We start from the raw sequence: 15,659 nt of genomic DNA on the forward strand, positions 1-15,659 counted from the left end.
CCTCAGATAGTTTGCTGTTCCCTCACTTGTGTGTGCTCTTTCTCTCTCTCCTGTCCTCGCCGCTCGCTGTGCCTGGCTTATACTCCAACGCTGCCTTTGGCCGCAACATGGCAGAGTGTCCTGGTTTAAGGGAGAAGTTTTAAGAAAGGTATACATAGGCGTTAAATAGTAAAGTTTAAACAAGGAATTTTTGGGTAGGATTCTGACCAGTAGGTAATATCTCCCGACTGGTGCCTAACACATGGGTATGTAGAGAGCTTCTCTGCCTCCGAAACCCCTGGGGTTTTGATGTGGGGCCAGGGGCTACGTTCCTTGAGTATGGGGCCCCGCACTGTAGGCTGCTTTTCTTCTCTGCATATACCTGTGGCAGTTAGTGATTTCCAGGTTTTGTTTCCTTAAAGTGGAGTAAAATGTAGACACTCAGGAGCCAGCCTGAGTTTGGAGCCGCCGGGGCTTCGAGTGCTGTGCTGTTCTTTCCTCGTCAACGTGCCCACCCTGATAGGATGGTTTTCTTTCCTTCTTTCGTGGTTTGTCTTGACCAAAGCTTTCTTTGTTGTTTTTTTTTTTTTTTAAGATTTTACGTATTTATTTGAGAGAGAGAGAGAGCACACACGTGCACAAGAGAGCATGAACAGGGGAGGGGCTGAGGGAGAGGGAGAAGCAGACTCCCCGCTGAGCAGGGAGCCAGACATGGGACTCGATCCCAGCACCCTGGGATCATGACCTGAGCCGAAGGCAGATGCTTAACCAACTGAGCCACCCAGGTGCCCCTCTTCTCTTTTTTTTAAAAAACATTTTATTTTTACATAATTTCTATACTCAACATGGGGCTTGAACTCATAACCCCGAGAGGAAGAGTCACACACTTTACAGACTGAGCCAGCCAGGTGTCCCTTGACTGAAGCTTTCTAAAAAGAATCATCTCAGAGAGTCATCACCTCTCCTTTTGCACTCATTATTTCGCTGGTTTATTGATGTAATAGCGAAGCAAGTTAACATCGATATGGTAATAAGTATAAGCATTTACAGAACAAGGCTGACTCTTTGTAAATGTGCGGCTCAGCTGAGGGGACTCTGCAGGGCTCTCTGGAGGGGAGCCTGTCATTGACCATGAATATTTAGCATTTTGCAGATATCGTTGGGGCATTTTGCAGAGAGAACGAAGAACAGGTGTCACTTCAGCAAGTCGGGAAGCAGAGACTGGTTACAATGGCTCTACTGTATTTTTCTGATAGTTTTCAGTGAATTCATTATTCAGCAAGAAAGGCGGTCATTCGGTGGATTCACTCTGCTTCTGATGAATTAGCTTGTGGCCGGTTGGTCATTTGCTGTGGGCAGGTTGACTTTCAGGAGAATTCACATCTGGGCCGGAGATGGCATGGCCAGGTGGCTGTGCCACAGGGGAGGGCACATGAAGGAAGATACAGGTGGCTAGGCACGCGGCTCTCTGTGCTGGGGAATGGGATTTGGGCAGGGTCTGCCAGTGAGGCTGCCATGCTGCAGGGGCCAGACATGAGGGGCCCTAGGGAACTCCCATCAACACCGCTGAGAATGGCTGAAGGACGTGTTTCAGTGTAAGATCAGTGACACTCCCACCAGGTCTTCTCCATTGAACCGCTCTTCCCGTTGCCTCTTCTGTGGCATGTGATAGAATGTGGGCTGCCTCTTCTTACCCGATTGGTGTTGCAGACTCCAGCAGATGAGTTTTCTTTGGCCTTTTTATCCTCCTAGTGCCCAGCAGGGCTTCATGCAACTACCACTAACCATCTCCTGCCATCCTCCTCCCCGGGGGAATGCTGAGATTTGTTCATCTTGGTAACTGAGACTTTACACCCACTGACCTAACAGGAGGGCCTCATTTTAACGTTCTTTTAATTCAACTAAATGTTCACCTGTTGGAGATGGTGTTTGTTTCTATGCTTCTTTGTGTTCCTCGAGTTGTGCAGTGGGAAATGCCGACGGCTGGTCAAGGACGGGGAGCACGTCCAAACGTCGGCCCTGTAATGTTGATGATGCCTCCATGCACGGAGGGCATGTTGGAATGTTTCTTCTCTGTCCGGGCCTTGGAGTAAACATGGTGACAGCCGAGGGTGTCCCATGAGACCCGGTGGCCCTTCAGCGTGGCCAGCAGACCTTTTCAAGTGCTCATGAGAGTGTGGGGGTGTATGCCGTGTGTGCGTGCAGAACTTCTCCTGAATCCTGGAAATGGCAAGCGTGATACACAAAGTGTTTGACCATCTGGTTGAGCTCCCTCGCTTTCCGACAGGAGACCGGGATAGGCCCAGATATGCGTGTGTTTAGTCAAAGCCTGTCTGGGGAGAGGTTTGTTTTGTTTCACGCCAAGAGTATGTAGCTGTCCCGCTGTTGTACTCCGTGTGGAACGCGGGTGTAGAGCGTGTGTGAGCAGCGGCCGCCTCCCTAGGAAACGGGTCCCGTCTGTGTGGACATTGTGGCCGTCCAGCACCCATGCCGTTTCCCGGGGGGCCAGATGCTGACGGCACCTGTCACGCCTCCTTCTTCCACCTCTTCTCAGAGCAGCACTGAGCCCAGGCCAGGGGTCTCTCAGATCTCTACGGTTGAGAGAAGAAGCAAGCTGCACTCCTTCTGGGACTCTGCATTTCTATGCTACCCAGTCGAGGCATTTAGAAGTATTTTTATTTGGTCATTTAATGGCAGGGCGTTATATGGTGTTTGGATGGGGTGTGGGAGCGCAACTAAACTATTTGATATTTTAGGGCCAGAGTTTATATAAATGCGAGCACTTACTATGTCAGCAGATAATAATGAAGGGTTTTTTAAATTGTGGTAAGATATTCATAACGTAAGCGTTGCCATTTTAACCACTGCCAGGTGTCCAGGTGGGCGGCAGTCAGTGTATTGTGCAGCCCCCCCGCCCCCCCCCCACCCCCCGTCTCCAGAATGTTTCCATCTTCCCCAACTGGAACTCCGTTCCCATGAGCACTAGCCCCCACCCCGCCCACACCCCCTCTGCTTCCCACTCTGTCTCCAGAACTGTGAACATGCGGTCCCCCCCCCCCCCCCGCTGCCTGCACTGAGGCCCCCTAAAGTACTTCCACGGCAACTGCGATCTGTCGGACAGATGAGATCGTGAGGCTCTTCGAGATTTTATGACAAAATTAAGTGTTTTTCCAGTTGCAGAGTTGAGACAAAAGCCCAAGATTTTAAACAAGAAAACTGTTTGTTTCCTGGTGAAATCAGATGTGATCCTTGGAGCGAACATGAATCATGTGTTCTTTTTTTTCCCTCTTGTCTTTCTGAGGAGTTCGGTCTCATGTGTAATTCCTGTGGCATCTTTTAAAAATTTAATCTGTGGCTGCTCCCCAGATACGTATCCTGTCTACACTCCCATTGGACCGTTGGCCTTCCCTGCGGTGCCTTCCTGCTGGTGGAGGCAGGGCAGTGACCCGGCCCCCACTAGGCTTCCACTCTCTGCATGCATGAATGAAGCCAGAGGGAGCTTCACAGCGGCTCAGATGCCTGCTGTTTACTCCTGTGCTATGTGGAACGCAAGTTCAGTAGTGAGCAGAATGGAGCAGGGTGTAATTTGGCCAAAAATTTTTATTTTGCCAGGAAAAGTACTCAGAATCCATGCTGTTAGGATTGAGCCCTTTTTGCAGCTGAGACTATAACATTCTGTTCCCCACTCCTCAGGCTTGCTCAGTGGTGTGGACATCATCCTAAAATGCCCCGCCGTGTAGGAGATTTGGATTCCCATGTGGGTGCCCTGCCATGCTTCTAAAGTACTTGTATCTGAACTCTGATTTTCTGAGTTCGGATTATGTTATTCTTACTAGAGTTTAGTCACTGTAAACAGAACCACAGTCCGGATGCCCACCAGATAGATAGATAGATAGATAGATAGATAGATAGAATTCAAGTCAGAAAGTGATTTGATTCTGGGCTGATATTTTCCTCTGCTGGCATCAGGGCTCTTAGTTTATTGGTGATTCTGGTGCAGAGGCTGAATGATGGGTTGGGGAGAAGGGGAGGGTGGAGGAACAGACGCCCGTGGTGACAGAGAGGGAGCCCTGAAAAGCACAGGGCATGAGGAATGACCGCTTTCCTGAAGAGAAGGAGGGAATGATGGTGGGTGACCTGCAAGCGCTTGGGTTGGACCCAGTGGGCTCAGTGGGCTGGTTGGCTCCTTCCTGTGGCAGGTGCAGCAACAGGGGCAGCAGCAGGGACAGTGGGCTCAGCAGCAGGTGCAACAGACACAGCAGCAGGTGCAACAGACACAGCAGCAGGTGCAGCAGCAGGGACAACAGATGCAGCAAATGCCATAGCAGATGCAGCAGACACTGTAGCAGACACAACAGCAGGGACAGCAGCAAATGCAGCAGGTGCAGCAGCAGGGGCAGCAGGGGCAGCAGACGCAGCAGACGCTGTAGCAGACATAACAGCAGGGACAGCAGGTGCAGCAGACGCTGTAGCAGACACAACAGCAGGGACAGCAGGTGCAGCAGATACAGCAGCAGGGGCAGCAGACGCTGTAGCAGACACAACAGCAGGGGCAGCAGACGCTGTAACAGACACAGCAGTAGGTGCGGCAGGGGCAGCAGATACAGCAGCAGGTGCAGCGGGATATAGTTGTGACACAGAAATGCAGTGTGTGCTGTTCCCCGGCCTCCAGCTCAGTGCCTGGGCCACTCTGGCAGACTTCCAGCTCCTCCACCAGTCAGCTCTGCACACATGTGACCCTGTTGGGCCCTCTCACCTCCTGGGCCTCATTTTCCTCCTTTGTAAAATCAGTCAAAATGCCAACATCTTAGTGTTAATTTCTGAACAGGAGAAAACTCTCTGTGAAGTATCCCAGAGCGGTGTCTGCCACACGCAGGCCAACAGTAAACGTTAGGTATCGTTGTTGTAGTGCTGAAATAGTCATAGTAACAATGATAATTATGTTTCTACCATATAATTACATAAACATAACATTTATTATTATCAACAGGAAAATAAGTTTCTGTCAGGCTTCTTAAATTGGCAAAGGCAAAACTAATGGGCTTTTCTTTCCAAAAAGATGGGAATTCAGTTATAGCCAAGCCAGCCTGTAGGTTGTATTCCTACCCAGTCGTAGATGCAGGCTTCTCTAGTGAGGCACGGACCCCTGGGAGGAGAAGCTTCCCTTAGGGCGGGTTAGAGTCCCTAAACTAGAGTCACTTCCACTGGCTGGCTAGTCTGCGGGAGAAGTGTTTCGGTGCACTTGACCTTGTCTGGTGACTGACGCTGTGCCATTCCCATCCTTTATGTCCAGAGCACAGCCGAGCCCCCAGCAGTCCTTCCTCGGACATTTCTTCTCAAGTCTCCTCAGAGGCTGTGGTGGTTGGAGTGTTTTGTGGGAGCCAGTGCAGGACACGGGTGACAGGAGCAGGACAGCGGTCAGGCTCCATGCGCAGACTCGGTCTCTTCTGGTATTGAGGGGGAGTCGCACAATCCGGCGGGAGTGGTGTCACGCTGATGTGCGGTGTCATCGGTAGAAGGAACACCCCAGTGCATGCCCTGGCCAGAGGCGATCACGTCATTACCATTTAACGAGACCCCAACATCAGCTCTCGCTGAGGTCTTGAGACGGGTCGAGTTGGCCTTGTAGCCTGCTGACCTGCAACTTGATACGAACAGCGGCATGAGACTCTCAGAGCTGGGATGGACATCAGCGGAGGCCTCAGTCACCAGTGAGGACATCGGGGCCCAGAGTTACAGGGAGGTCGTTCGGCCCCAGGACGGCGCTGGCCCCACATGTAGCGCATGCAGGGACTCGGGCTTCGCCTCTTCATGCTACATTCTTGCTTTCTGCCCGTCCTCTCCTTTCTCTGGTTTTCCATGATCCCTTTGGGAAATCTGTCTTCCGTGTTTTGTAGTTTTAAAAATTCCTGTTAATGGTGATTTCAGTGAATTCTTACCTATTGGAAAGGCTCTGAAAGAAGTTTCTCCTCTGAAAGAAATGGTACTAACAGTTCGGGGACCTTTTTTTAGCCTGCCCCCCCACTTGCATTTAGGAAGCCATGATGCCTCTGCTTGAATGTCTGAAACCCAGAATTTCAAGGGTAAGTGATATTTGCAAGTGGAGTGTGGGTCCCTCTTGGAGAGAGGAGGTGTTCCTCTGTAAGAATTCTTCTTTTTTGAGGGGTGCCTGAGTGGCTGAGTTGGTTAAGCAGCTGCCTTCGGCTCAGGTCATGATCCTGGAGTCCTGGGATCGAGCCCCACATGGGGCTCTTGCTCAGCAGGGAGCCTGCTTCTCCCTCTCCCTCTGCCTGCTGCTCCCCCTGCTTGTGCTCTCTCTCTGTCAAATAAATAAAATCTTAAAAAAAAAAAAAAGAATTCTTTTTTGAGGGATGCCTGGGTAGCTCAGTCAATTAAGCATCTGCTTTTGGCTCAGGTCATGATCCTAAAGTCCTGGGATCCAGCCCCACATCAGGCTCCTTGCTCAGCGGGGAGCCTGCTTCTCCCTCTGCAGTTCCCCTTGTTTGTGTGCACACAGACACACACACACACACTCTCTCTCTCTGGCAAATAAATAAAAATAAAATCTTAAAAACAATTCATTTTTGAAGGGTATTACTTCAAAGCAAAAATAGTTTAACTTTTTTCTGATTTTAAAAATGATTAATTTTTAAATTTTAAAAATGACAGTATTTGCAGGAGAGCCAAGCCATAAAGATATGCAACCACTTGTTAACATTTTGGTGGATGCCCTCCTGTTTTTGAGCCTAAACACGCACAGTTATATCAACGGCTCCGAGTGTGCCTGTTTTCTCTCACTTAACCGTGTCTGGTGGAGGGTTTCCACACAAATGACTACCATGCGTAAGCACTGTCCTTTCCAATGTCTGCACGTGGAGGTGTCCTTCTCTTGGTGAAGATTTAGATCATTTTTAGATTTTGCTAAACAATCTGTTATTGAACATCTTTGTACATGTTTGCTCACCTGACCAGTTGACCTCTCGGCGTGTGTTTCCAGAAGTAGACTTACTGGATCTAAGGGCATACCCGTTGAAAAGCTGTCCCAAACACACGGCCGCCAGCAGGGTCCGAGAGCTGAGAGGGCGCGTCAGCTAGGGAGCAGACGTCTTGCCCTGTGCACCTTTGCATTTCTCGTAGCCCTAGCAAGGGAGGCGGTGCTATTCGCAAACATTTGTCTGATTCAGCTATTCGTAATGCTTTCCCAGGGCATGAATAATTTGACTGTTTCAACACACCAAGAGGAAGTTGACACACTCTCTGTTTCATGAATAAAGACACTCAGTGAATCGAGCAGCTCTTTTCCAAAAGCAACAAGCAGAGATTTTAACCCGGGCACAGGCTCCTATTCAGACCTTGCCTGGGGCTGAGCGCCGCGTATCGGGTTCCGTTGTAAGCACTGCCTCTTCGGGAGGGTATGAAGGAGCTGGGTCCCATCCAGCGCACGACCACAGAATGACGACAGTTGGGAAGGCAGCCTTGTGGAAGGCGTGCGGGGGGGGCCGGGGGTTATTTAGCCTGGGGCACAGGCCTGGGGGTGGAGGGGAGATAACTGGGCTCCAGCAGATGGAGGAAAATTGTGTCAATGATCCTTCATCTGGCAGGAGGAGGGAGTGGGTTGGGTGCACAGAGGGTGATTAGTCGTTCACAAAGGGCTTCTTGGATTCAGAGCTGAGTTGTTGCACATCCTAGAGAGTTTATATGGGTATAAATCCTTCTGATTTCTTCGGAACAGTGTTCTACTTGGAAACTCAACTTGGTAGATCTTCCGTTTGGGGTTGCTGTTCTGTTCCGTTCTCAGTGATGCCTTCTAACTCGGGTGTAGAATATAGGTGTGTGAGCTAATTACAAAAGGAAGGGGGCGAATATGGACATAAAGAGGGCTTTAGTCTGGCCGGTCAGCACCAGGACAGACCTGGTGTTGGGGAAGCCAGCTCTGTCCTTTCTTAGCCCCTGATTTCGAGGAGGCTGTTGTAGACCCCAAGCCTCACGCCCTGTGTCTGTGACTGTAAGGTAAGGTGATTCCTACTGCGCAGGGTTCCTGAGTGCGGTGCCTGACGCCACCTGTGGCCAGTGCAGCAGCGCTCAGTACAGCGCCAGGCAGGTCGCCGGGGTTTGGCAAATGCTGACTTTCCTCGCCCTTCCCTTCTAACCTGCGGTTGGCATGAGGGCCAGCGAGCGATAGAAGCAGCAGGCTCCTAGGTGTCCATAGGAAGAGGGAGCAGCATGCACTGTCATCAGTATTATGTGTGAGGAGAGGGGGCTTCCCATTGGACAGTCCTGCTGACTCTTCTGTGTTCTCAGTCATGGGTTCAAAACCCGAGTGCCTCAGTCCCAGAGTCTGACAGGAAACTCATGCGATTGGTTTTCGCCACAAGCAGATTCCTTCTCAACAGAAGTTTCTAAGAGAGTAATTCAGAGGGGATTTTCTTTATAAGTTTTGAAAAGTTTCCCTGGCCCGTGTTGGGAGTATGGTGAGATCGGGGGCAAGCCACATTCCTTCATCCAGCCGCTGCTCCCGTGGTGCGATGTGGTGATGAGCAGCGGGGGATCTGGACAGTTCCCGTACCCTGGGGCCCCCATGCAGGGGTGTGGCTCCAGAGGATGCAGGAGGGTCAGTTCTGGGCGGGGCCCGAGAGAGGGCTGTGAGTTAGCCCCTGCCCCCAAAGCAGACCGTGCCGGGGTGCTCGGGGCTGCTGGCACTGGAGAGCCGGTGTGGACTGAGAGGCGCGCGGCCAAGGCCGGGATGTGGGTGGACATGGGCAAGGAAGCAGGGGAGACCAGTCAGGAACAGAACTCCACACCTCTCCTTGGGTCCGTGCTCTCCTTTTCCATGGACTTTACGAAGGAGAATGGATAATGCCGGTCAGCACCTGCTAGTCCACATTATAGAATTTTCTAGTCATGGCTCTGACCTCTGTGGTCTTTCTTCCTGCTTCTTCTCAGCCACCTGACAGTGGGCCACCACCGCTACCGACGTCCTCTCTCCCGGAAGGTTACTACGAGGAAGCCGTGCCACTGAGCCCCGGGAAAGCTCCAGAATACATCACGTCGAGTGAGTGTGGGCTCTGCCTGGCCCCCGCTGGCCTCTTGATGTGTGGGACTGTGGGGAGCGTGGCCCGCTGCCTGAATGTGGAGGGGAGTCGGGGCGGTGCCAAACACCGGGGACGTGTGGAGCTCGGGCAGTGCTGACCCCGGAGGGGTAACCAGAGAAAGGGCTTCGAAAGTCCGCAGTGCCTTTGGAAACTCAGATGGTTGTCTTTCTCTGACTCACGCCAGGTGAGACCTTGTTGCTGTGGGTCGTGGGTCTCAGTGAACTGTGTCCCCTTTGGTCACAAGGCAGAGACTCGCATGGCGTGTGTTTGTGGTGCCCCTTGCCTGGGGTGTGGCCCCTGAGGCTGCTTTCCTTGTGCCGAGGGAGCGGAAGGAGCCTGGGTATAAAACTGGCCCGTCTGCCTCTTCTAGCTTTCATAGGGGCTCTAATAGAACCTTCCTGCCGAGCTAGAGTTGTCCTGGCCTGGCGCTGGTCTGCCCTCACAAGCACCCCTGCAGTTTGGTTTGGGGTCACTGGCTTCATTCCTCCCTCGATGCTCCATCAGGCAGGGAGCTGTGTCGCCGAATGCCGTGGAGGGAGAGTGTCTGAGTCCCTGTGGACCAGGGAACCTTGCTTTTCTTGTAAAAAATTAAGCAGAAAGTTGGGGTTTTGCTCATTTTAGTCACCAGGCTTTGGGAACATTAATACTCGTGGCACGTGGTGGCCCGTCATCTGTCTCCTGACAGAAACGCATACCCGGTCCCAGGGCTGTCCTCCTGTGGCCTGACGTCTCTGCCTCTGTCTTCCCTGGCAGCTGACAGGCAGAGATGCTGCAGCACGGTGTCCCTGGAGTGTCCCTAGAGGGCCTCCCTGGACGTGCTTTCTGCACGCGAGCTGGACGGGGGCCCCTGGAGGACAGAGGCCTGTTTGCTCAGCTCCCTGAGCAGTCACATTTGGAGAGGGAAAGGGGCGGTTCTGGCATGGGGGTTAGGACGTGCTGGGTTTTGAGGTCTCGAAGTCAAATGTTTTAGTTCTCTGTTAAAAGCCTTCTGTGGAAAATGCACTCAGGTGATTTCTAAGTGGCCACCATTTCAGAAGTCAGGAGGTTAATCAGAAAGCACAGGACCTGAAGTGGCCCGCTGTCATTCAGACCCTCACTGGGAAAACAGGCTTTTCCATGAGGGCATTTCCTAGCGCCGGTGCTCTCTGGCTCCAGTCTGCTCCCGCCGTCCTTCCCCCTCCCCACATACTTGCGGGGCTGGAAACTGAGTTCTTTCCTTTGACTTGGGGGCCAGAGGCCCTTTTCAGTCTGAGAAGCCCCACCTCAGTGATGTGTTCTGTCCTGTTCTCTGAGAAGCCATCCCGTAGTTGCCAACGGGTGGGCAGCTTTCGTGGAACCGAGTGCAGAAGGACACAGGCTCGGGGCAGCGAGTCAGCGGGGACGGCGCGCCCAGGCTCCCTCATCAGGCGTCTGTGGGTGAGCCGCGGGTGGTGAGGGCCTCGCCTCCCTCCCGAGGAACAACACGGGGACCTGACCTCCAGATGGGTTACTCGGCGACGTGACGGCAGCTCTGTCGAACCCTGTATCAGCTGTGGTTCTCGCAGAGGAAGGAAGGGTCCCTGACAGGAGGACCTGACGCAGCCGTGGAACGGCAGGGCTGGCCGTCGGAGGGAACGCGGAGACTTGGCAGAGCTCCTCTCTTCTGGCTGGGCCTAGATGGCAAGGGAGAGGCCATGCAGGGGCTGCGGGCCCAGCAGAGGGCCGGCCGGCCAGCAACGGTGGGCGTGAGCTGCAGCAGCCCCCGGCAAGCGCACCAGCCTTCGGCACGTACTGCTGGCTGCTCCCCTCCCTCCTTCCAGATCTTGTGGCCAGCCCTAACCCAGAACCATCCCAGGAAGGGAATCTGGGGAAATGGCATTCCAGCCGTGCCGAGTTGATACGGTGTAAAACCACCGCCATTTCTCCTGTGTCCATTTGGCGTCTGAGCACGCCTCTCTTAACCACATTGAATTTCCAAGTAAAGACAAGAGCAGAATCACAGTGCAGGTTAACGTGATTCCACTATCGCCTGCATCATGGAAAACTCCCTAACTGCCCCAGGGGATACAAAGTCCCTTTATCGACTTTGGGGTAACACCCATTCTCTTCCAGTGGAGTCCTCCTCTCCCCTTGGAGAGCCTGTAGCTTCAATGGCCAGCTGCTGCTGGATGGTAGGGAATGGGAGAGGGGAAGAAGAGAACTTGTTCATACATACACAGATATCAGGGTCAGGACAAAAAGACTGGTGCGTAACTAGTCCTGTCCTCACTTCTACAACCAGTCAATGGTCATACTGTGTATTTACAACTTCCTTCATGTTCCCATTGCCCTCGGCAAGCACCTTGGGCGATCACCTGGTAGGATGACTCATCTTTCCTTCCTGAAAGGTTTGGCTCCATTGGATGGTTCACTCGTGGGGCATGGGAGTACTTAGGGTCACCCCAGGGACCTCCTCCTCCTCACTGGTGTGGCCGTGACTGGTCCCCGCAGCCACTGCCGTTAACCCCCCCTTTGTCTGTTGACCCCACTTCCAGGTTGATAGAGCGATGACCATGTCCTTTGGAGGGAATGTTGCCCCCTTAGAAACTAAGACCTGGGGGCTTGAGGCAGAAATTTTGTCAGTGGGTCCCTAGGGTAACAGTGAGAGGAGCCACTACCATTTTCAGCCCTGAGTTCCCAGACCTGTGAGCCCCGGATCTGGAGGAAAGAGCCCCACTGGGGTAGAGCAGATGCTGCTAGAAAGTGTTCTGGAAGATAGCATCTCCAGTCCCCTAGGGGTGGCCAGTCAAGCAGATCCTGGAACTGAATATTCGAAAGGCATTCCACTGGTCTGTTGGGTCAGCTGCTTCAGGTGATGGGGACACGGCAAGACCTGTGAGTCGCATGCACAGACCCATAGCGTGGGCTTCATTTGCGGTGACATGAGTTCTCTGATCAGGAGCAATGCTGTGGGATCCCATGCTGGGGAATAGGGCATTCTGCAAGACTGGGGGTGCTTTCGAGGGAGCAATGTGGCAGGGAAGGCAAATTTTCTTCAGTGATCTTTCCAGTGAGAACGCCCTGCTGCCCCTTCCACAATGGAGGTCATCCAGTTACTAGGTGGCTGGCTGACACCCCAGGGGTCAGTGTCATGTGCAGGCAGGCCACTCAGAAGGGCCAGGAGTCAGACAACCCTGCCGAGTGGAGGTCCACCTCTGCCCCACAGCCACTTGTACGGAGTCCATCTGGACGGGAAATCTGGGGAAAGAGGCTGCCGGACATCTGTGTAGTGGGCCGTGTTAGTACCCGACTGTGAAAATCTTCTGCTGAGGCTTTGCTAAGTGCTCACCTGGTGTGTAAATCTTCACTTTCTCAGCCCGTCTGGGAGGTCCGTTCACAGTCCCTTCTGCAGTCCCTGCTTGCTGCCAGTCCCCCCAGTCTTGACCATCCAACCACAGCATTCGGCCACGCCGAGGAGGGCGTGCTGGGAGAAGGAGCCCGTGCAGCAGGCACAGGGCACGCACACTGCAGCTACAGGCTCACTCCTGTCACTCACAGCGTCTGGGCCCGGTGATGCAGACTGGTCGGGTGCTGTGCGGTGGGACGGGTGACTGAGAGCCCACTGTGGGCGGCTGAGGCGCCCACGACCAAGCATTTAGACGGGGCTGGGTGTCAGAGAGCCAAAATCAGTTTCCAAAGGGAAAATCACTGTTTCCAGAGGTTGATGTAGCCGTGCTCTGAAATCCTGAGGGCGTGGGCTGAGCTTCACCCGAGGAGCCTGCCGCCATCGGGCTTCTGTTACGGTTGAGAACAGGGTGTGATCAGAGACGCAGAGCCACTGTGGCGTGGAACAGATTTGTTCTAGGGGCTGGACCTCACACAATCATGGCAGCCACCGGAGGCCACGGGAGCGGCTGCTGGTGCATCTGGGCGGCCCAGTCGTCCCGAAGAGCAGCCGGGCTTGAGGTGCGGAGCTCAGGACACACTGAAGTCCGCACGGACAAACTGCACCCCGTTTGTCCGTGACCCCCTTACACACACACACACACAGCGACACAGAAGAGGCTGGCATGCTCAGCTGTGCTGCAGGTGCCTGGAGAGATCTGCACCGCCCAAGGAGGGGGCCCAGCAGCAGGGCGGGCGACATACCACCACACATGCCTGGGCCCCAGCAGCACCTGGCGCCCTGCAGCGACATTCGGGGTGTGGGGCTGCAGCTGTGCAGTCTCTCCCAGTGGCGCTCCCTGGTGCTGACCCCACCGGCCATACCGACCAGGGAATTCTGGGGAGCTGGCTCCAGTCAGGCTGGGTCAGCGGCACCATCACTACAGGTCTTGTTGGGTTTGGGGTTCAGACCTATTTTCAGTTTTCTGGTTGCCCTCTCTCCTCCTCATCCTCTCCCTCCTCCAGGGCAAGTGGTTGAAATGCCAGTTGTGATTTCGTGGGGGATGGGTATGTGTCTAAAATACACATTTTAACGTTTTATAGTTGGAAGTCACCATTTTTTGGAATGTTCTTCAGTTCCGTCAGAACTGCCTGTGAAAAAGTGTCTGGTGTGAAGAACGTTTCCTAACCAGCAACATCCCGTAAACACACAGATCCACACAGATCTCTTGCTGGCTCTTTGATCTGCCTCCGTATTCTATAAGAAGTGTAGACATCTACACGGGATTCTAGGATGTGCCGGGGGCTCTGTCAGCCGTGCCCCTCCTCCTCGGGGGAGACGTGCCAGGACCCCCAGAGGGTGCCAGTTGTGCACAGTCCCCAACCCCGTATGTGCCGTGTTTCTCCCTATTCACACGCCGTGTGATAACGTGTAATTTGTGAATTAGGTGCAGTAGGAGGGGGACCGCAGTAGAACAAGTATAACAATACACTACCATAAAAGTGGCCGCGTTCAGGGACGCAGTGGCAGTCGCACCGTGTCAGAACGTCTTACTGTCCCATGCTCACCCTTCTTCCTGCCGTGACATGAGGTGGTAAAGTGCCTGCGTGAGGAGACGCAGGAGCTGAGTGGCGTGGGCATGTGACGCAGCATGAGGCCACTGCTGACCTCCTGATGTTACGTTAGGAGGGTCACCTGACTCTGGACACCCGTTGACCGCGAGTAACTGAAACAGCAGAAATAGACTGTAGGTCAGGCGGGACCACCGTACAGATGCACGCTCGTCTCTGGGTGGCTGAGAGGACCCGCGAGAGTGCAGAGTGAAAGGCCTTTGTGAAGGTGAGGCAGGCCTGGTCTTTTCACGGCTTTATCTGTGGCACCTGGCATCGAAGTACAGCTGGCCCGTGAACACCACAGGGTCAGGGGCACTGACACCCTGCACAGTCGAAAATCCGTGTGTCACTTGGACTGTGCAAAATCCTAGCTACTATCGCCTCCTGTCGACTGGAGGCTTGCTGATGACACAGTCTGTTGACATGTACTTTCTATGTCCCGTGCATCCCACACTGTATTCTTCCAGTGAAAAAGCCAGAGAAACGAAAACGTTATTAAGGCAGTTAAATACTGTCCTGTATTTACTGAAAAAAATCTGCTTCTAAGTGGACCCCGGCAGTTCAGACCTGTGTTCAAGGCCAGCTGCGTAAGCGTGAGAAAGATTGCGTGGAACATGGTAAGCCCTCAGTACATACATGCTGAATGAATGAGATCAAGGGTATTTCTCCCATTTACAGCTATTCATTAATGCTTTTGCTCATCTGTTCATTCAATGATCACTGGATTCGATGTTCTAGAAAACGAGCTGAGCCCCGAGGGACTCGTGGTCCTTCAAACCATTGTGAGTATACCCTTCCTAAATGAAAATCTGAGTTTGCACATCGCCCACCTGAGACCTTAGATTGCGCTGGGTCGCCGAGCGGCATGAGCTCTCGGAGTCTGGCCACCCGCCACTCCCACCGTGTGAACTACATTCTAGCCATACTAAACTTTTTAAAACACTTTTATTCTGAAACATAAAGTATTTACCAAAAAGTACTCAAAATATGAATATAGACTTACTGACTTATGATGTGGAATATCTGTGCAAGCACCACCAGGTCAGGAATAGAACACGTCGGCCCTGGAACCCCCCCGAGGGCCCCTTCCTCGTCACGGCCCCCTCCCCACAAATGGAACCACTAGCTTGGCATCGTGGCAAGCACCTCAATGCTACTGGAAAATGAAAAGATCCCCTCTGTTCTTTAAATGATATTTTTCAATGCTTTTGCTTATTGTGTTCCTTCTAGACTTTTCGGTCTGGTTGGCAATGCCTCATGAACGATCTAGATCGAGTGTTATCCGTAGTGTTCCCTGTCCCACGTGTGCTGTCCCCGCAGCCCATCTCCCACAGCCTATACCGCCCTCCCGGATAGGTCTCGGTTCCTCCAGCACAGGCCGCGAGAGCTTCCCCAGTGGCGGAGAGGTTCCCTGCCTGTGCTCTCGGCGTCACATCCACTTAGCCACCAGTGAGCACTGAGTGCTGGAGATGTGGTTCCTGCCATCAGGGAACTAAACAGACCATTTTATCTGACTTGAATTAGAACTGAATTTAAGTAGCCACCTGTGGCTAGCACGTGAAACTGGGTGGTGGTGGGGTGTGCGTGTGCGGGCGGGGAGATGTGGGCTCAGGAGGAAGGCCCGACTGCGGG

The 15,659-nt window shown here is 53.2% G+C and overlaps 1 protein-coding gene across 6 annotated transcripts in view; it reads left to right on the forward strand.

Moving 5' to 3' along the window:
• Nucleotides 1-15,659, forward strand: part of AFAP1 (actin filament associated protein 1) — a 149,523-nt gene that overhangs the window by 71,538 nt on the left and 62,326 nt on the right. For all 6 annotated transcript variants that reach the window (XM_026485913.4, XM_026485914.4, XM_026485916.4 and 3 more), the window contains one exon: nucleotides 8,923-9,031. In XM_026485913.4, coding sequence (XP_026341698.1) covers nucleotides 8,923-9,031 — 109 coding nt within the window. The remainder of the gene's footprint in view (nucleotides 1-8,922; nucleotides 9,032-15,659) is intronic.

This window comes from Ursus arctos, unplaced genomic scaffold, assembly GCF_023065955.2.
Source record: "Ursus arctos isolate Adak ecotype North America unplaced genomic scaffold, UrsArc2.0 scaffold_9, whole genome shotgun sequence".
Taxonomy (NCBI): Eukaryota; Metazoa; Chordata; class Mammalia; order Carnivora; family Ursidae; genus Ursus; species Ursus arctos.